We start from the raw sequence: 22,677 nt of genomic DNA on the forward strand, positions 1-22,677 counted from the left end.
TAAACAGCCCCACCCCTACCATGCAGCACAAGCAAACCTTCCCACTATGATATCAGTACAGATGCAAACTGTCTGCCCTGGCAGACAGATGTGTAACTGCACCATTGCAACAGAACAGTTCCCAACAATGATACGTTTCATTTAGTTATTGACACACATGCACCAGATGAGGAGCAGCAATGTTACTGGGCACAAGGAGCCCTCAAACAGTGATCCGACATCTTTGACACTGATATGATGTTTGGTGAGTGGTTTCAACTCTCAACTCTTTGTCAGATGGCCATAGGTTTGAATTTTTCTAACCATTAGTTGACAGCTGATCAGTGGGACACCCAGTGCAGGGAGGGTTTAGACACCAGACAACCAGATACAGAGATAAGTATTTCTCCCCGAGTATATGTCACCTGCAACACATTATGTTGAAAGTTCCTTATTTCACATCCCCAAAAAGTACAACCAAGACATTTTCATGTCATATTTATTGAACTTGAATCGATACTTTGACATATACAAAGATTTCATACATTATGCAGTCCCACACAGGGTTGAAATCCATTCAAACATGGCAGAAGGTGGTCTGAGAACCTACCCAGTAACTTAGAGGTTTGTGGTGAATCATGTTTGTAGTTTAATTTGGTTTCTGATCTTAATTTCTTTATTAATTATTTGAAAAGGTCCAGGCTTTTATCATCAGCTAAAAATCCTCTGTGAAAATTAATAATCATAAAACTAACAAAACAAAAGGATCTCATACATTGGATCACACAGTATTACACACAAGATTTGAAACTATCAGTCAGAACAAGTGAGAGATTGACCAGGGTGGGTTTGCTGTGAGATTTATTGATGCTTCGGAACAGGTTGGTTGTGAGCGACTCATGACCCACCACACAGGAGAAAGTGGTGCCGCTCTTCCACTCCTCAGGAGAAACCTTCAGCTGACTGGTCATTGTGTTCCAGCCTCTTCTGGGGTCCTTGGTCACCGGCTGGTTCACAAACCCTGTCTTCAGAAGGGTGTCATTGGCCATCCAGGCCGCATAGATCTCTGTGGGAGAGAACTTGGTGACCAGACACATCAAGGTCACAGTCTGATCGGTGTCGACCTCCTCCGATGAAGGTGGGAGGAGGTAGACGTGAGGACGAGTCACAACACCATCTGGAACAGAGAGAATCTCAGTTAGAATGAATCTTCCAATAATTCCCTCCTTACCCGACACATTCTGGTTTTGCACCAACATAAATAATTTCTAAATGTGAGAGGCTTCACTTTATCTGAAACTAAAGGCTTCTCCCTTTCTGCTCATCATTGGGATTTGTGAAGTGGAAATCTTGAACCTGCTGCATTTTACAGCTTCCAGCGAGGTTAGTCTATTCAGTTCAATCAATGGGAGTCGCTGAACACAGCAACTCGACAGAAAGTGGAACTCAGCCCCTGGACTTGCATCATCCTGTGCTGTTTGTTCCATCTCCCCTGGAGCAGGGGTGGCAGTCTCAGCTGTGTACGTGTGAGAGGGAGTGAGAACCTGTGGAGCTCTCTCCCACAGAAAGCACTTGAAGACTTATCGAGACATTCTCGAATGGATTGTATATACTTCTTCATGTGAATTCGTCAAAGGATATCTGGAGAAAACGTATTGAATTTGGATGATCAGCTGCGACCAAATTGAATGTTTGAGCAGATCAAGAGACCCAGTGACCTGCTCCTGTTCTCATTTTCTATAGTCTATCACAGTGCTGGATGGTGATAAATCTGTCAAATTGCTGAGATCAGACTCACACTGAATTCTGTCCGCACGTACCTGTGTCCTTCCTGATGGATTTCTTCACTGGTGTTGGTAAACTCTTGTCTTCTATCACACATGAGAACTCAGCCCCACTGTTCCACTCTGCAGCAGGGACTGTCAGCCTGCTGGTGATCATGTCTTCACCTCCGTAGCTGTCTGGACCCAGAGTCCTCACCCCATCTTCCCTCTTTCTTCCGTTCACCTGCCAGGTTACACTGAATCCCTGTAAATCACTGTGAACCACCTCACACAGAATGGTCGCTGTCCTCTTTGTCCAGATCTCTTCGAAGGAAGGTTTGCTTAAAGTGACTGAGGAGTGGGCATCTGAACAGTCATCTGGGAGAAAGGTCACAAATATTATTTCACCATTCCCCAATAGATGATTTTGTCATTGACAAGACCAGCATTTCCTGTTCATCTCTGGTCAAGAATTTGCCAGTCGCATCAAGATGAGATAAGACTCTTCTACGCTGGTGAAGAAAGGTATCTCCCCTATTGAGCAGACAGGGTAAACACCCCGAGGGAATGTAAGTGAACAAGATTGGCCTTTAGATTGTGTTTGCAGTTTCATGGTCACTTAAACTGTTACCAGCCATTTATTAAAACAAATACATGTACAGAAAATACCCAGTATTTCAGAGTGTGTCTGTGGAATGGAAAACAGAGCAAAGTTTCACGTGAAAATCTTCCAGAAAATACACTTCATATTTCAAAATTCAAGTATGAGAAATATTTAGTTACTGTCACAAATATTAAAATGCACTTTTGTTCTCAGTGTAGTATAACAAAAATTGGCTGCAGCTTTGTCAGAATGTTGTGTGTTCAAGCCGCCCTCCAGAGGCTTCTACACATTGTCCAGGCTGACTATTCCCACACAGGAGCAGAGGGAGAGCTGCTCTGCTGCAAATTCAGTCACAACTGAGGCAGTAATTGAAGGCTGGGATATTGCTCAAAGGCAGAGGGAGAGAGCATTTTCCTGAAGACAGGTATCAGGGATCTCCAGAGTGCCTGTCCAGTGAAATGATCTGGATTCCTGTCAAGTTATGGAAACATTTTCTGAGATACAATTATTTCTGTGGTGAAGTTCTGAACAATGTTGGTTGAGAGCAGAAAACAACCAATAATTTTCCGATTTAAGCGAGATTAAAAAGATTAAGGCATTGAGACTCAGGTATTCAGCTCACTACTCTGTGAGGCTTCCCTCACCTCAGCACTGAACTGACTCTGCAGCTGCGGCCTGCAGCCATCGACACTCACCTCAGCATGATAAATGAATAAAACAGCTCTTTGATCAGTTCTGGGTCACCTGTCCTCTGGGTTAGTGTCGGTTTTGTGTGATTGCACTCAGGTGAAGTTGTTGAGGTCAGTTCCCAGTGCACGATCATCAGTACACTTACATTGCAGCTCTCTGCACTTTGTGTACACCATTTACACACTCAGTCCCCTTCAGGCAGGGGGGTGTTTTTGCTCTTTGACATTTAGTGTGGAGGCTGATTGTGTTTGTGTTGTGGTTGAGACCTTCAGTGAGACTGTGAGTCAGTGTCTTTGTCTGAAGAAAGAGCAGATGTAACACACACAGTTCCAGTCTGACGGGATTGGATCATCCGCCAAGGTATGATTTGGATTTCTTAACCCTTCTCATGTCAGTAAGATTATGAGCTATTTTCTTTGAAAACAGAATGTCCGAGGGTGCAGTGTTATGAAAATAGTGAACTTATTTTCATTATAACTACAAACAGAGACAGAATGGACAGGTGACCTAATCTTACACCTTTCCTGCCCAGTAGATGGGGTTAAAGCTGCTGGTGATATGAGTTGATTCAAAGTGCAAAGATCATCTGTACATCACTCAGCAAGATTGACAGTAGGGACAGGAATTGTGTGGGAGTATCAGTTAGGTAGTTTAGTGCTGTAAGTTAATTAATTTTTCTTCAGACATCACTCACCCTCTTGATACATCATGTTGACCTGACCACTGACATCGGAAGGTGTGTGATTCACTTCACAAGTATATTTCTGTTTCTTGGTCCATTCCCGCACAGGCACTGTCAGGTAAGCGATTGTTTCAAATCCACCATCAGATCTCTGAGTGGAAGGGAGAACGATGCCTTCTTGGGCAGATCCAGCTTTTTTCCAGGATACTTTAATGTTGTCGGGAGAGAATCCAGATATCACACAGCCCAGGACAGCATTTGCTTGACTGTGGATCACCTCCCGGGATGGAACAAGGGAGCTGAGCTTCGGAGCTGTAACACATTTAATATCTGTCAGTACATGATTGCTTGGCCCATGCTTTGGATTTCATTCCCCCTCATCCCGGGAAAGTTCCCCAGTTCCAGCCCTCTCAAGAATGGTGTTAATTTACAGCTGATCTGATGATCTGATGGCTCACACCAGTGAGTGGGAGGGCTAGGTGTATCACTTGGGCCTCCCAGCAGTGTGTCCCACTATGCTATGATAATGCAGAGAGGTGGGTCATGGGGTTGAGGTGCAGACCTGCCGTGATCTAATTGTTTAATGGAGAATGACTGATACCAGCTCCTGTGAGCAGGAGGACATGGTGTGGTACTGTTTCCACTGGCGAGTTTGGGAAACACAATTTTACTTTCAATGAGAAAGAAGAACAGATGGACAGGAGGGAATTATTTTGTTGTATCTGCAAAGGCTGGTTCAGATCTGTGAGAAGATGGTTAAAGAAGGGCAGTGGAGTGGATTCCTTCATCACATTCACAAGGGATGTTTTTACCAGAAGAGGGGGCAGCTCAGGGTGGAGGGGAAAGTGCAGAAGGAGGGGGGTAATGTTTAATTTGTTGTTCTGTGTGCAGGGGTATGATGGGTCAGTGGTCTCTGTATGTGTACAGGAGCTGATCTGTAGGGAGGGTTCAGTGGGAGGGGGTGGTGGAGAGGCTCCTGAAATTAGACAATGGATTGGATACAATGGAGGCAGATTCTGATACTGAGATTCACTGCTCATATCGACTTTCATAGGTTTTCTCACTGTTGTAATAGTAGAATAAAGGAATTAATTGCCATGCTCCTACATTATCTGACAAAGCTTCCTACTCCAGATTTATGCTCTGACATCAGTGCAACTTTAAATATAAATTATTTCTGATACTAACGTTGAGGTTGAGGTTTCCGCCACTCCGCTGTCTCAATCTCATTTGGCTTGTACCCTGCCTTGCAGTAGTAGACTTTATTCTTCCAGTCCGCCGCAGAGACTTCGAGCAAGCTGCACATCGTGTACTTTGAATTTTGCCCCAACACTGCTGGGTATTTCTTGATTCCTGTGGTGATGTCCACGCTGTTAGTGGACCATGTCTGACTGATGCTCTCAGGCTGATAGTCCTTGACCAGACAGAGGATCCTGTTGCCTTGGTCAGATTCTCTGTTGCAGGAAGGAGTGATGTAGACTGATGGCACAGACTTGACCTCTGAAATAGAAAGAAATTCACAGATGGTTCACTGAATTACCATTACCGTCAGAGAAAGATGTTATATAAAGCAGTAATTGTCAAAATTATTCACCAAATTAAATAAAGCAGATATCACTTTAACACTCAGCTGTGAGTCTGTGTCGCTGAGGTAGGAGGGTGTGGATCAATCCCACAGTGGCACTTGGACATACAATTCAGGACAACACTTCAGTGCAGGACTGAGGCAGTGACCCAATGTCCAATTGGTCAGATTTCAGTCAAAATACCAAAGTGACAATCTGTTTCTCATCCAAAGACAATTCCAGATTCTGAGAAGTCTGTTAGCCCCTGATCAGCAGAGTTTAAAGAAGAAGTAAGATTTAGAAGTAACTTATTTGATTAATTCTGATCAGTTCAGTGTTGCTGTTGATGAGAGGAGTGATTGGTGTGGATATAGTCGTACCTGGTCTCCATCACCATGTGTGCAATATAGTGGGAGGTTGGGAAATGGACTCTGCTTCTGAAATTCAACTCAACAGACTACATGATACAGCTGACACTGCCTCACATATTTACCGTGTGTGACTGAGCAAGAATTTCAAACCCACTGAGCCTATGGAAACTACTGGCTAACCGGGAGGGAATGGTAACTTGCATCAGAAAGGACAGAGGAACTGGGGAAATACATTAGCCCAGACTCTGTGGAGAAGTGTCGGCCAACACATGAGATTCCTGGGCATATGGGGATATCTCATCTAATGCCATTAGATGTAGGTGATATTCTCACTGAACGACCAGCCCATAGTCCAGTGAGGAAATGCAGGTTGTGTCAATTCACAACCACTTCAGGTGCAAAATACACTTGAAAGCACTGGATTCTCATTTCATTTCACCGGAAAAGGAGACGTGTTGACTTACCAAGGTAGGTAAAAGTGTCAGGATCAATTAATTAATTGACCAATTGACAGCTTTGACAGGTGGATATGTTGAGGAGATGTGGTTTGACCAGTTGTCAGAATTACCTTGGACAGTGTTGTGGACAGAGTTTGTTCTGACCCACCGACGTGACATCATTTACCTCATGATTGACTCTGTCAATGACAGATTGTTGCTGGTGGATGAAGTTAAAATTACCCAAAAAGACTGTGGATACAGCAGAACATGCAGGAACTCTGGGAGTAGGAGACTAGTGGGAGAGTATGTGTCAGACAGTGTGAATTGCAGTAGATGAGGGATTTGTTGTCCAACAGTAAAATGGTCAACAGACACACACACACAGGCTTCAGATCAGTTCTGCTATCGGAAGGGCAGCAAACTCAACATTTGGAGAAGTGGAGTGGTGGGAAAGTCACAATTTCATTCGGGGCAAAATAAGGAAATATTCTCTTCACTGTAATCACTCTGGGACGAAGGGCATAAAATATTGATATCTGGGTTTCAGATAGAATAAAAGTAAATAAATAAATATAACAAGTAAATAGGAATCGATATAATTTAACTGGTCAATAATGACAGCTGCATTGTTTAGGATCATTTCCAGGTGAATCTGGGGACTGTGAACTCAGAACATTTGCCTTCCTGAGCAAACACAGTTGATTCAGGTTGACAGGACAGGCAGAGCAGAGAAATGGTCCCTTTCTCATTCCTTTCAGACTGAGTCTGAAACAACCAGTGAAATGTTGATGCCAGACTCCCCACCAGGGACACAACTTCTGTGAAACAGAGGGGCAAGCTGACCTGTGCTGTGGGTGAAGTGTCACAGGAGAGAAAGCACAGGGCACGGTGCCAACTGGACCATGTCCACACAGACCGGGCTGAATGGTGCTGGTTCTAACCTGCTGGGACTCTCCCCACACTGCTATTTCAACTGCAACACAGAGTCTTGCCATTTTCAGAAGTTTTCTGATGACTCTGCCATAGTTGGATGCATCAGCAAGGGAGATGAGGCTGAGTACAGGGCTACGGTGGGAAACATTGTCACATGGTGCGAGCAGAATCATCTGCAGCTTAATGTGAAAAAGACATTAAAGGAGCTGTTGGTGGACCTGAGGAGGGCTAAGGCACTAGTGACCCCGTTTCCATCCAAGGGGTCAGTGTGGACATGCTGGAGGATTACAAATACCTGGGGATACGAATGGACAATAAACTGGAATAGTCAAAGAACACTGAGGCTGTCTACAAGAAGGGTCAGAGCCGTCTCTACTTCCTGAGGAGACTGAGGTCTTTTAACATCTGCCAGACGATGCTGAGGATGTTCTACGAGTCTGTGGTGGCCAGTGCTTTCTTTTTCTTTTCTTTTCTTTTTACAATATTTTTATTCAGAAGAAAAAAAAGATTTACAGAGTGCAACACATAGATACATCTCAACATAACTTGTGTACATTCATATATTGTGATAAAATTGATCAAAATGTTATAGCATATCACATAAAGGTATACCACTCTGTAATCAAAAATTTAAAGATAGGTCATACATCATAAAAAAATTATATAAAAAAGTCAACCCCCTGCCAACTACCAAAGAAAAAAGCTGATGGATGATAATGGATAAATTAGAAAAGGAAACATATTCGCTTAAGAAGAGAAGATAAAAATATACATAATAGTCTGTGCACTGTTAAACTTTATAAAACTGGAAAAGTAATTTAGGAAAGGTCCCCAAATATCATAAAAAGATTGTTTCAAATTTAAGACTGAGCAGCGGATCTTTTCTAAGTTTAAATAAGATATAATATCACGTAGCCATTGAAGATGTGTAGGAGGGGTAGACTCCTTCCATTTAAGCAAGATTGCTCTCCTTGCTAAAAGAGAGGTAAAAACTAAAACCTGTAGGTTAGAAGTATTTAAAGTTATATCCTCATCTGCAATAATACCAAACAAGGCAGTAAGGGGATTTGGGTCAAATTGGACCCTAAAAAGTTGTGAGAAGGTATGGAATACTTCCCGCCAAAACTTTTCAATTTTAGGGTAAGACCAAAACATATGAATTAAAGAGGCATCAGCAGAGTTACATTTATTACAAAGTGGAGAAACATTCGGATAACAACTGGACAGCTTCTGTTTAGAAATGTAAGCTCTATGAACCACTTTAAATTGTAAAAGAGAATGACAAGCACAGAAAGATGATTTATTAACCCGTTTAAGAATTTTATTCCATCTATCATCAGAAATCTGACAATTTAGGTCATCCTCCCAAGCTTTTTTTTATTTTATCTAAAAAGTCTTGTCTAGAATCAATCAACAAGTTATAGATACTGGTAATAGAACCATTAACAAAAGGTTTTAAATTTAAAAGATCATCCAGTAAATTTTTATCAGGACCTATAGGAAAAGTAGTTAATTGGAAATGTAGAAAATCTCTAAATTGAAGTTATCTGATTTTGGGAGTGCAAATTTATTTGCCAATTGGTCAAATGAAGCAAGAGATCCTGAAATAAACAGGTCCCAAAAACACTTAATACCTAATTCATCCCAATCTTTAAAGACTTTATCAGTCATGGAAGGAATAAAAAATTAATTAAGGAGAATGGGAGATGATAATGAAAAATTAGCTAAACCAAAACTTTTTCTAAATTGAGACCAGATCCTTAAAGTTTGCTTAACAATTATGTTATCTGTTGTTTTATTTGCTGAAAAAGAAGAGTATGATACAGGAAGAGAGACAATAAAGGAATTTTTTACAGAATTAACTTCTAAGGAGACCCATGATGGGCAATCTTTACGATAAATATAATAGGACCAGAAAGTAATATTCCTTATATTGGCAGCCCAATAGTAAAACCTAAAATTGGGTAGGGCTAGTCCACCCATCTCTTTATTTCTTTGTAAGTAAACTTTACTTAAACGAGCTTGTTTATTATTCCAAATATAAGAGGTTAAAATTGAATCTAAAGAATCAAAGTACGTCTTAGGAATAAAAATAGGTAAGGCCTGAAAAAGATATAAAAATTTAGGAAGAATCTTCATTTTAATTGAATTAATTTGGCCAATTAGGGATAAAGAAAGAGGGGACCATTTAGAAAGCATCTTTTTCACATAATTCAATAAGGGGTTTAAGTTTTCTTTGAATAAATTCTTGAAGTTTTTAGTAATTGTTACACCTAAATATGTAATTTGACTTGTAACAACTTTGAACGGAAATTTGGCATTTGATGACATTAGGTCATTTAAAGGAAACAGCTCACTTTTATGTAGGTTCAGCTTATATCCTGAAAAAGAACTAAACTGGGAGATTAAAGAAAGAACCAAAGGTAAAGAAGTTTCAGTGTTAGAGATAAAAAGTAAAATATCATCAGCATATAATGAAATTTTATGAGACATACCTTCCCTTAGTATACCAGAAATGTCCTTAGCTTCTTGAAGTGCTATTGCTAAGAGTTCTATAGCTAAAGCAAAAAGTGAAGGACTAAGAGGACATCCTTGTCTAGTTCCCCGCTGTAATTTAAAGGGCTTAGAAATTTGGGTGTTAGTAATAACCTGAGCGGTAGGAGACAAGTAGATTAATTTAACCCAACAAATAAAATTAGGCCCAAAATTAAGCTTTTCTAAGGTCTTAAAAAGATAATTCCCCTCAATCCTATCAAAGGCTTTTTCTGCATCTAAGGATAATATACACTCTGATATTTTTTTGGATGGTGAATATATCACATTCAATAACAGACGTATATTAAAATGTGAGTAACGATTTTTAATAAATCCTGTCTGGTCATGTGATATAATAGATGGTAGAATATTTTCAAGCCTTTGAGCTAAGATTTTGGCTAAAATTTTGCATCAACATTTAATAAAGAAATCGGTCTGTATGAAGAACATTCAGCTGGATTTTCATTTTTTATAAGAATAAGAGAAATAAAAGCTTCATAAAAAGATTGAGGGAATTTACCTGATTTAAAGGACTCTGATAAAACAGAGGATAAATAAAGTGTAAGTAACGTAGTGACAGTTTTATAAAACTCCCCAGGAAAGCCATCAGGTCCTGGGGTCTTACCAGAATGTAAAGCACGTATAGCCTCAGCCACTTCTTCATTGGAAATAGGCTGATCTAACTGTGTTAGACTATCAGCAGACAATGTAGGAATGTTGATATTACTGAAAAAAGTGTTCATATAGGTATCATCTGAAGAAGAGTCAGAATGAAACAACTTAAGGTAAAAGTCTTTAAATACATTGTTAATTTCAGAATGGTCGGATGTCTTAGTTCCATTATCTTTAAAAATTTCTGTGATTTGAGGATTAACTGTAAAAGATTTTAAGCGATTGGCTAATAAACTACTAGTTCTATCCCCGTGAATGTAAAATTGAGTTTTATCTCTCAACAGCTGTCGTTCAATTGGGTAAGTCAGCAGAGGATTATACTTGGATTAGATTTCAAGACGCTTATTATATATACTTGGATCTAGAGATAGGGCATACTTTCGATCAAGATCTTGTAATATCGCTGCTAGGTCAGACCTTACTTTGTCAGCTTTTTTCTTTATATAGATAGAGTAAGAGATAATTTCTCCACGAATATATGCTTTAAAAGTATCCCAGACTATATTACCAGCAATACCTCCTTTGAAATTTTCTTTAAAGAAAAAAGTAACATGGTTTTCCAAAAACTTTAGAAAATTTTTATCAGATAACAATGATAGGTTAAAACACCAACTTCTATTTGGTACAGAGTAAGCAGGTAATCTTAAAGCCAGAAGCACAGGTGCATGATCAGACAAAGCAATCTCCTTATAATCACAGGATCGTACCAGTGGAAGCAAGTTTCTATCTATAAAAAAAAATCAATCCGAGAGTGCATATGATGAACCTGAGAGAAATATGAATATTCCTTTTCTTGGGGATGTAAAAAATGCCACACGTCAAGAATACCTCATTGAGATAAAAAAAAAGATTTAAAAAGTAAGACTGATTTATTAGTGACAGGGGTTTTACTTGAAGAGCGGTCTAATATAGGGTCAAGCCAAAAATTAAAATCTCCACCCATCGCTAAGGAATACCGATTCAAATCAGGCAGAAAAGAGAAAAGACGTTCAAAGAACAAGGAGTCATCTGTATTTGGAGCGTATACATTCGCAAATACGATTAGTTTATTCCCAAGACTACCCGAAACAATAACAAAGCGCCCATTTGTATCAGAAATTACATTATGTTGAATAAAGGATAAATTCTGATCAAACAGGATAGAGACGCCTCTCGATCTAGATTGAGAGGGTGAATGAAAATGTATACCCTTCCATCCTTTGAAAGAAAGTGAAATATCATCTTTAGAAATATAGGTTTCTTGGAGAAAGATTATATGAGTTTTAAGTTTCCGGATATAAGAGAAAATCTTATTTCGTTTAAAAGGGTTACTTAGACCTTTCACATTAAAACTGAGTATATTAATAAAAGAATCCATCAAGTATCCTTTAGTAATGTATAAAAGGTAATCACAGACATGTAGATAGTGAATAAGTAAAACAGTAAAAACATCCAATCAGCTTTATAGTAGAACCCATTTCCCCCCTCCCTCCCCCCCCAAAGAGAGAAATCAGCCAAGGGAGGCTGGAGACTAATTCTAACGTTCTCAACCCAAAACTCCGGTGGCTCCAGAAAATATATATGTATAACTGCGCTGAATAAACGATTGTAAATATATATATATATATATACACACAAAAAAAAATCAAAGTAAATAAGTTTGCTAATTACAATTAAAAAAAAAACCATGGGAAAATATAAGTATTAGTCTCGGTAAAAAAAAAGGAAAGACAGATAAGGAAAATTAAATATGGAAAATCAATAAGTAAAACAACATATACTCGCGGGTGCAAAAAAAGGAGTAAAGAAACAAATAGATAATTAAAAAGGGAAGCGGTTTAGATAGTTTCTTACATAACACTGACAGAATATAACGTTTTGTTTAAAAAGAACTGCGAAAAACAGCAAAAGAGAAAATGGATGCTGTCTGCCTGCATATTTTGCATAGTTTGAAAGATAACAAGGCGCCAATTACTTAGTCAAACAAATGATTAAAACTTCGTAAAACCAAGAAGCCTTGTTATCGACAAAACGCCAATTACCTGATTGAACACCTGAAATTAAAACACTTAACATAAAACAACTCAAAGTTGAATTTAAGGATGGAGACTTTGTAAAAGTTTCTTAGCTTCTTCAGGCTTCGTAAACCAAGAGACCTTATTATCAGAAGTAGTAACCTTGAGTTTACACGGATCTCTGAGAGAAAGGCGACAGCCAAGCTTAAAAAGATCAGACATGACCTCTTTAAAAGCCTGTCTAGCTCTTAGAACTTCCGGTGGATAATCTTGAACGATCCGAAACTGTTGATCACGAAATTGTAATATACGTTTCTTCCTTGATTCACGAAGGATCTGTTCTTTAATCTGATAGTCATAAAAGCGAATGAATGATAATAGAGCGAGGTTTGGCAAGATCCCAATTGGGGGGGGGGGGGGGGGTAACTCGGTGAACGCGCTCAAATTTCGGTAATTCCGATAATATATCAGGGAATAAATCTTTCAGCATTTGACCACAAAAATCGATTGGTTGATTACCCTCCAGTTTTTCAGGAAATCCAATAATTTTGATATTGCACCTTCGGTTCCTGGTCTCCAGATCTGTAAGTTTCTTCAGTAACCCGTCGTATTTTTTAAGTTGTTCCTTAGAAATTCTCTTAAAACCTTCGATATCCTTCTGCAACACCGGCAGAGATTCTTCGTGTAGCTTAATACGAATTTCGTGGTCACTCACAGTCTGCTGTATACTTCGAAGTTTCCGATTAAGCGTTTTCATTTCAGATTTAACCAGGGCGAAGGAATTCTGTAACAAATCAAACTTGGATTCCAAGTCATCCAGTTTATCCAATTTTTCGAGTTTCTCTGACATTTGTTGAATCATTTCAGTCAAAGTCTCTAAAGTAGTCTCTTTTTTTGACAGCTTTCTACTCATGGTGCTCTCAACGAGATAGGTTTAAACAGCAAAGTAAGCAAATAATCTCGGAGCACGTAGCTGGTGCAACCTACTCCATTACAGCCACCGGAAGTCCCGGTCAGTGCTATCATGTTTGCTATTGTGTGCTGGGGCAGCAGGCTGAGGGTAGCAGACACCAACAGAATCAACAAACTCATTCGTAAGGCCAGTGATGTTGTGGGGCTGGAACTGGACTCTCTGACGGTGGTATCTGAAAAGAGGATGCTGTCCAAGTTGCATGCCATCTTGGACAATGACTCCCATCCACTCCATAATGAACTGGTTAGGCACAGGAGTACATTCAGCCAGAGACTCATTCCACCGAGATGTAACACTGAGCGTCATAGGAAGTCATTCCTACCTGTGGCCATCAAACTTTACAACTCCTCCGTCGGAGGGTCAGACACCCTGAGCCAATAGGCTGGTCCTGGACTTATTTTTCCACTTGGCATGATTAACTTATTATTATTTAGTTATTTATGGTTTTATATTCCTATATTTCTTCACTATTCTTGGTGGTGCGGCTGTAATGAAACCCAATTTCCCTCGGGATCAATAAAGTATGTCTGTCTGTCTGTCTACACAGGGAAAGGTGGACTCTGCTGGGTTTCTGGATGCTGGAGGCTTGCGGTGAGGCCTCAGGCAGCACCCTGCTGGGACTCTGGGTCCAGAACACCCTGACACTTGGTAATTCTGGGGCGGGGATTGCCTTGTGTCAATGCTGTCATGTAATTTAACAGGCTTGAAATGTCTTGGAAACATTAAAGTTGATGTAAATTCCTGTGGCAACAATTAAGTTAGTATATTTTGTTTAAAATAATAAATCTGATAAACATTAAAATATAAAGATCACCCAGAAATCATTCCTGACTAAATCGCCTCCCAAGGCTCAGAATCCCCAGTCAGATGAATGGGAAATGTGATCCTTTGTCAGGTCCGGCTTGTGAGGGAAATGTGGAAATGGATTTCCCAGTGTTACCCTGGGAATTCCAGTAGGACCTGGTGTCATGTGGTAGAGTGTGGTAACAGGTCTGGAGGCATCTGTCACTCAGTAAATCCCGGGGTACAGTGGTCTGTGGAACTGAGGGATTGACTCGAGTGTAAGTGGCTGAGTACTGGTTGTCCCATTCAGACTGCCAGCCACAACCAGCACCATTTCACCCACAGTACCCTCAGCTTCCCAGGTATTCAACAGTGCAGGAATGGACTGGTCAGCTGATGTCTGAGGAACCTCACTGCTTTTTATCAATGTCAGTTCCTGAAAAGAGGAGAATTGCTGGACCAAAGATGAGGGACCATATGAATGCCCTCAACTAAATAGTGTCAGTCTGTTCATCTACTACACAGTCAGAATCAGATGAGGAGTTCCCAGTAGTTGGGAGCTTTAGGAATTGTAGGTTAAAAGTACAATTCCCTTCCAACATCACCCAAACAGACTAGATTGTTATGTTGTAGTTCAGTTTGTGAGAACAAAATGCGGACAAGTTGGATGTTTCGTCCCACATATGAAGTGACACACTGCTGAAGTATGTATTGGGCTGGGAAAGGCTCTGGGATGTTTGGGATTGTAGAAGTTAATGAAAAACACTGTTTTCATCAAAATAATTTCAATAAAATAAAACTGGAAACAGTGTAGTTGCCAGAAATCAGACTGACAGAGTCTGGTGAAGGGTCACTGGTGTGAAACATTAACTCTGTTTCTCACCCCACAGATGTTCCCTGAGCTGCTCAGTGTTGGCAGTGCAGGAGGCACAATAATGTCAGTCGGTGAGATTTGCAGCTGAGGATCTTTTACATCCCGGGACCTGCAGGTGGTAAGTACACACAAAGTATACTATAGATGCTCTGGTCAAATCAACAGAAACAAACAAGCCGGAGGAACTCAACATGTTGGGCAGCATCCGTGGAAACGAACAGTCAACGTTTCGGGCTGAGTCCCTTCATCAGGACTGAAGAGGAAGGGGACAGGGGCCCTATAAAGAAGGTGGGGGGAGGGTGTGAAGGAGAAGGCTGATAGGTTCCTGGTGAAAAACCAATCAGAGGAAAGATCAAGGGGTGGGGGAGGGGAAGCATGGAGAGGATAGGCAGGAAAGGTGAAGAAGGGGAAAGCACTATGGTTAATAGAAGAAGGCAGAATCATGAGAGAGGTGATAGGCAGCTGGAAGAGGAGGCAGAATGAAAGTGTGATGGAGGAAGGGAGGGGGAGGGAGTTACTTGAAGCTGGAGAATTTGATGTTCATACCAAGGGGCTGGAGACTACCCAGATGGTATATGAGGTGTTGCTCCACCAACCTGAGTTTGGCCTCATCATGGCGGTAGAGGAGGCCATGTATGGACATATCCGAATGGGAATGTGAAGCAAAGTTGAAGTGGGTGGGAACCGGGAGATCCTGTCTGTTGTGGTGGACAGAGCGGAGGTGCTCAACGAAGCGGTCCCCCAATCTGTGTTGGGTCTCGCCGACGTAGAGGAGGCCGCACCGAGCGCACCGGATGCAATAGATGACCACAACAGACTCACAAGTGAAGTGTTGCCTCACCTGGAAGGACTGTTTGGGGCCCTGAATGGTGGTAAGAGAGGAGGTATAGGGTCAGGTGTAGCACTTATGCTTGCAGGGATAAGTACAAGGTGGGAGATCTGTGGGGAGGGACGTGTGGACCAGGCAGTCGTGGAGGGAACGATCCCTACAAAAAGCGGAGAGCTTAGTGGTGGGGTCCTGTTGAAGGTGGTGGAAGTTGCAGAGGATTATATGCTGGATCCGGAGGCTGGTGGGGTGGTAGCTGAGAACAAGGGGAACATGGTACCTGTTGTGTTGATGGGAGGATGGGGTGAGGGCCAAAGTGCGGGAAATGAAGAGATGCAGGTGAAGGCATCATTGATGACGGCAGAAGGGAAATCATGATTCTTAAAGAAAGAGGACATTTGAGATGTCCTGGAATGGAAAGCCTCATTCTGGGAGCAGATGTGACGGTTTTACACCGGGGACCTACCAGCCTTCTCCTTCCCATGCTCCCCCCCCCACCTTCTTTATGGTGCCCCTGTCCCCTCCTTCTTCAGTCCTGACAAAGAGTCTTGGCACAAAACGTTGACTGTTCGTTTGCACGGATGCTGCCTGACCTGCTGAGTTTCTCCAGCTTGTTTGTTCATGTCGAGGTGGTAAGTACAGTTCTGTCTGGATCAGTGTTCCTCCGTGTCTTTATAAAGACACCCATCAAACTGACAGCAGGGTGCTGGGGTGAAGAGGGGAACTGGATCTCGGTGGATCAGCTCAGAGGAAATTTGCAATGAAATGATACTTGAGTATTTGTACAAAATGATTGATGGTGAATCAGCAGATCAGGGAAACTCAGTCTGATTTATTGTAGTAAGTGGATAGAACATTGGGTAGGATGAACAAAGGATTGGCAACTTTATTCATTCATCTTTGGGATCTTGGCTTTGCTGGTAAAGTTTGAATGAATTACACATCTGAGCTGCCATTCAGAGGGCATTTGGAGACAAACACATTGATGGGTCAGGAGTCATAAACAGGCTCGAAGGGTAAGGATGAGAGAACTCCTTCCCTGAGGGACATCAGTAAAACTGAAGGGTCATCATTACTAATGACTAGATTTAAAAATAATACCAATTACTAAGATGTTGTAAATCTGACCACAGATCCAAATCTGTTGCAGAATATGATGAACTGAGTTTAGATTTGTCAGTTTTGTTGTGGTGGTAACCGTGGACTGTTCATCTATCCCTCTGCACTACTCATTTGCTTTGATGTACTGCCCTGTTTCCCATCACTCCGAATCCAACCTTGTGCCTGTCCATTGGATCACTGTGTCCACGGTGTCCTGGACAATATTTCTCCTTCAATAAAATCACCAGAAGAGACTATCTGATCGTTCTCACCTTGCAGTTTGTGGATTCTGCTGTGTGCAGAGTGGCTCCACATTCCCGACTCTACAACAGGGCTGTACTTTGAAACTATTTCAGACAGACAGACAGACATACTTTATTGATCCTGAGGGAAATTGGGTTTCATTACAGTTGCACCAACCAATAATAGAGTAGAAATATAGCAAAATAAAACCAGAAATAATTAAATGATAATAAGTGAAATATGCCAAGTGGAAGTAAGTCCAGGACTAGCCTATTGGCACAGGGTGTCTGAATCTCCGAGGGAGGAGTTGTAAAGTTTGAAGGGCCACAGGTAGGAATGACTTCCTATGACGCTCAGTGTTACATCTCAGTGGAATGAGTCTCTGGCTGAATGTACTCCTGTGCCTAACCAGTACATTATGGAGTGGATGGGAGTCACTGTCCAAGATGGCATGCAACTTGGACAGCATCCTCTTTTCAGATACCACCGTCAGAGAGTCCAGTTCCACCCCCACAACATCACTGGCCTTACAAATGAGTTTGTTGATTCTGTTGGTGTCTGCTACCCTCAGCCTGCTGCCCCAGCACACAACAGCAAACATGAGAGCCTGTGAAGAGCTCGGGGACACCATGAAAGGTGTCTGTAAATGTCAGCACTTTATCTCACAACCACTTTTACTGAATCACCAGCAACACTGGTTAGTGTAGGAAAGCACTTGTTAAACAAACCCAGTCGTGGGATGGAAGAGGGCAAGAAATTAGAGCAATTGTTCTGTCTGTGAACTGAGAATAAGCAGTTCATTTGAACAGTAAAGTTCAACTCGTGTCCGGTGAGCGTGTGATGGGACAGGTTGGTGAAACTTCACGCTGTGTCTAACCTCTGCTGCCCCTGCCCTGGGAGGGATGGGACAGTGCAGAAGGATCTTTGCATCTAGTTTGTGGCTGCCAGGACAGGACATGGGAGCTGTAATCTGCATTTAACTCATGCTCTGTTTCTTTTGAGGAAAAAATTCCCAGATTTACAAGGTACATACTGATTCCATTGAATGACAGAACAGAGAGTGAGGCCATTCATCCGATAGTGTCTGTGCTTCCCTTTAGCTGAGCAAACCCAATAAACCCATTGGTCTCTCTGCTCTTCCCTGTATCCCTACAAAAGGCAGATCTCCTCCTGTTCCCTCCCTACACTCAATATTGACCACCACCATCATTCAGTCAGTGTGTTCCAGATCACAAACGTTCATCAACAAACCTTCCCTTAAATGCTTCCCTATTACACATTATTGACTTGAACGCTTCCCTCCCCACCCCACCTACACCACTCCCCCTCCCCCTCCCACCAATGCAAGGCTGCCCGGAATGTGTGAAGGAATTGTGATTTCAATTCCCTGCCTTACCCTCCCTGAACCACTTCCCCACTGCATTCCCAATTCCAAAATTCTTCCCCACCGTATCCCACCTCCTCACTCATCAGGAAATAAAACTAAAACCTTAATCCCATCAATTAATCCTGGGATATCACTGATACTTTTGCTGTATCCCGGGACAGACCTCACGCCGGACATTACATGATGGGACTGACACCCACCTGTACCCTGGGGATATTGAGCCATCAACCAGATCATACATGTGTAACCATTCCCTCAGATTATGTCTCAATCCCATTACCTTCAACATGAAAGCAGCCGACAGTAAAACCCGATCCCAATAACTTGACACTGAACAGATCCATTGTTGTCACTGACAGGGAACGATTTCAACTGCACTGAAACGCTCAGCCCCTGAACGTGGCTTCAATTGGTGCTGAGGATCAGAAGCCAGACTTGAACCAAACACTGAGCTCACTCAGTGTCATAAGGTGGGCATTGGAAATGGACCCAAATGCAAGACACAGACACTGAAGTACTAGGGAGAGGACTAAGTGTATCAAGAAAGTAAGGGAAGTGGGGAGCAAACAACATTGGGCAAGACCTAGGCCCTGGACAAGACTAGGAGGTAGGGCATGGGCAAGGACTAGAGTAGGAAAGTGGGACCTGTATGAGGTACTAGGAGCCTGGGCTTCGACTCTGAGCCAGAGACTGGACAGGGACCCAGAACCTGGGTCTTGACTCGGGCTCGAACTCCGGAACTAGGCAAGGACTGGACGTGGCAAGGCAACAGGACTGAATGTGAGGCAGGACACGGGACTTCTGGGCTGGACAAGGACATGAAGCTCAGACATGGATGAGGACATGAAGCTTAGTCTTGGTCTTGATCGAGGGAGAGTAGGAACGCAGAGCCTAGGTTGAGGGAGAGCAGAGCATAAGTGGGGAGAGGCATAGCTGGACACAGACACTAGCCCTGGACAAGACCAGGACTCAGAGCTTAGGCTACGACTTGGACTTGGACATGGACTGGAACCTCCTCAGAGCCTTGGACATGGAGTGCAACCTCCTCAGAGCCTTGGACATGGAGTGCAACCTCCTCAGAGCCTTGGACACAGAGCCAGGGCCTCTCCTTGGGAACAGGATGTAGGGCCAGGACATACACAGAACTAAACACAGAGACACAGAGAGACAGTTCCAAGCTCAATGATAGATAGTTCCTTCTGTTAGCATGGTAAGGCTCTGGTCTCACTCTGGCAGCTGAACTTGACAGCAATACAGACAAGGACACAGGCAAGGTTGCTGACAAGGCTTCAAGCATGGGTAGCCAACAAGGCAACAGTCATAGTTTACAGGCATAGTTACAGGCATAGGTTGCAGGCAGGGCTACAGGCCAGGCTTCAGAGGGAAAGAAGGAAACCGTCCAGCCTCAGGGTAATAGCAAAGACAGCCTGACTTAACCCAACAGAGGCAAGGACAGGAAGGGACAGATCCTACCATAGGGTAACAGCAAGAACAGACCTCAGAGGCAAGGACAGGATTCCAAGGAGACAAACCAGCAACAACACTCAAACCCAGGGGCACTGTTAGTCCAGCCACAATATGAGAATCAGGTGCCTGTGATTAAGCACAACTGAAACAACGGACAGCCAGAAGACCCGGAGTCCGGAGTCAATGGACCGGACCGTGAACCGGAACGCGACTCCACAGACCGGACAATGATACTCAATCAGCCGATTTGAAGGCACAGTCTGGTGACAAGATCCGACCCCATTCCACTGAGCTTGATCCCGGTCTGTGGACAGTTCACTGGTGGGGTGGGGTATGTACCCTTGTACTGTTACTGGGCTCTCGAGAAATCTGCCAATTCGGGGTGATTCATGTATTGTGGTAGTTCAGTCCGAAGTCCAAGATTGGGTCCGCGGACTCCGGGTTTTCCGGCGGTCCCTTGCTGCGGTTGGACTTAACTAGAAACACCTGAGGCTCATATTGGAACTGGGAATATAAGTGGCCCTGGTAGTGAGTGTGGTTGGGGGTTGTTTTGTCAAGATACTCATGGCACAGATGGCTGGTGGAAGGCTAGAACAGGCTATTGATATCCTTCAGGCTGTGTTAGAGAACCATGGCTTCTGGGAGCCTTGCTGGTAGTAGTTGGAGCGGTCATTGAGGTAGGGATTCAGCTGTTTCTCGGGCCAGCTGGATAGTCGTCAGCCACTCCGAGCTGGGTGGGGATCTAGTTGCTTCTGTAGGTAGCTAAGGCTGCCGGACATAATGGCTACTCGGAGCTACCCCAATGCAGAGGTGGAACTGTCTGTCGTTCCTTTGTGTTGATCTCTTCCTGTCCTCGTCCCTGTGGGGTAAGTCTGGCCGTTCTGCCGTTGCCCTGCGGGGGGATCTGTCTTGCCTTGTCCTCGCCTCCGTGGGTTACGTCAGGCCGTTCTGCCGTTACCAGACGGATGGTCCTACTTCACCTTGGTGTGGAGTTATAGATGAGTCTCGGCTTGTCGGAGGATAATTCCCGGCTCCATGTTGATGTACAGCTCCTAGTCTGCCCCTAGCTCCAGCCTCAAGCCCCGACCCAAGCCCCTAAGTCCCTAGCCAAGCCTCGTCACGTCCTCGCCTGGGTTTGGGGGTCCGAGCACGAGGCAAGATCCAGTTTCTGGGTCCTTGTCCAGTCTCGGGCTCGGAGTCCATCCCAGACTCCTTGTTCCCACTCCCTCGTCCTGGTCCTGCTTCCCCTGCCTAGACTGCATTCCGTCCCGTCCTTGGGTTCCGTCTTGTCCTGTTTCCGGTACTTCTGTGTCCTGGGTCCTGTTTCAACACCCGACTTATGACATGTACTTGCTCTAAATATCACTGATTTCAGGTGAATCACCGAATTCGCCAAACCCGTAAATAAATAAAATACTAGTGCGTGAAGATACAGTTGAGAAGTTGGTTTTACCTGAAGTCACTGTCAGCGAGGTTCCTCCGCCCCAGTAGTCAAGATCGAAATATATCCTTCACGGTGCTTCACCGCAGGTCACAAACCGACTTCACCACATCCAGCCCGAAATCCAGTGGATCTCAGAGCTGGCCGGCGGATTCATTCAGAGAACCTCCCTCTGTGTCCGGGTGTCCCACACAGCGGGTCTCAATCTCGGCCATCCCAGTCCTGAAGTGGAGATGATATAACCCACCTGGACCTTTCACTGGGCTTCCACTGACAGCTCCTCGTGGGTGGTCCCGTTCCCCTCCAGGCACATCTCCAGTTGTACTTGTACCGACTTCCAAATTATCCACTCGGGATCTGATTGATATCCACGAATCCCAGGGTAAAGGCCGGTGGACCGCCCGAGGAGCCCAATTTAAAGAGTTTTGTTGCGGTAGGTTTGTGTATGGAGGGAGCCGCCATCTCTCACACCGTGCCCGCCCCATAATCTCTCGCACAGTAATAGGTGGCCGTGTCGTTCAGTCTCAGGTTGTTCATTTGCAGATAAAAGATGCTGCTGTCCTTGGAAGCGGTGAACCGGCTCTGGACTCCAGGCGCGTAATACTTGTAACTTTCACTGTAATACACTACCAGCCACTCCAGCCCTTTCCCGGGGACCTGTTTCACCCAGTGCATGTAGTAGCCGCTGATATCGAACCCACTGACCGCACAGGACAGTCTGTGGGACTGTCCGGGCATTACCACCGCTGACTTGGGCTGTGTCAGCACGATGTCGGACCGCACGCCTGTCAATAAAAGAGCAGAAATTAATAAAATGTTCCACGGGCAGAGATTCACAAAGCCTCGGAGAAACAGCCGGTCCCGGGAGGGCGACAAGCCGCGGGACACCCACCTGCCAGACAAGACAGGAGGAGACAGAGATAAGGAACGATCCCCATCGCCCTGAACACTGAGCCGGACTTGGACACTGTTGAGATGGGCGGCTTCAGCTCAGGCCGGCTTTGTCCGGAGCCGCAGTGAGCGCTGTTTAAATAGGGACGTGGGCTGTGAGTGAGAGAGGGAGCCGCGGTTTGAACAGGCTCTCACACACTGAAACCAGAGGCGCAGCTTCCTGTCCCCGCCCACAGCAGCGATTTCAATTCCCCAAAAGATGTTTGTCTCTGCAACAGGCGGCAGGCCAGCGGCAGTGACCAGATCCGGATTAAAGATCTGTCACACTCTGATCGATTCATCAGTTTCAGCGATGAACAGTTTGTGTAAACTGAAACACACAGAATCCCAGCGAGAGAGAATGAGAGACACCAGTCAGTGGACAGAGATCCCTCTGAGAGACACCAGTCAGTGGACAGATATC

At 43.7% G+C, this 22,677-nt stretch overlaps 1 gene segment (V, D, J or C); it reads right to left on the bottom strand.

Moving 5' to 3' along the window:
* Positions 1–462: 462 nt before the first annotated feature.
* LOC140716610 (Ig heavy chain C region-like) lies at positions 463–22,313 on the bottom strand. The segment is given in 7 exon segments: positions 463–1,156; positions 1,800–2,120; positions 3,731–4,030; positions 4,907–5,218; positions 21,336–21,392; positions 21,797–22,108; positions 22,216–22,313. Coding segments are annotated over 7 exon segments (1,734 nt in total).
* Positions 22,314–22,677: the final 364 nt, after the last annotated feature.

This window comes from Hemitrygon akajei, chromosome 25, assembly GCF_048418815.1.
Source record: "Hemitrygon akajei chromosome 25, sHemAka1.3, whole genome shotgun sequence".
Taxonomy (NCBI): domain Eukaryota; kingdom Metazoa; phylum Chordata; class Chondrichthyes; order Myliobatiformes; family Dasyatidae; genus Hemitrygon; species Hemitrygon akajei.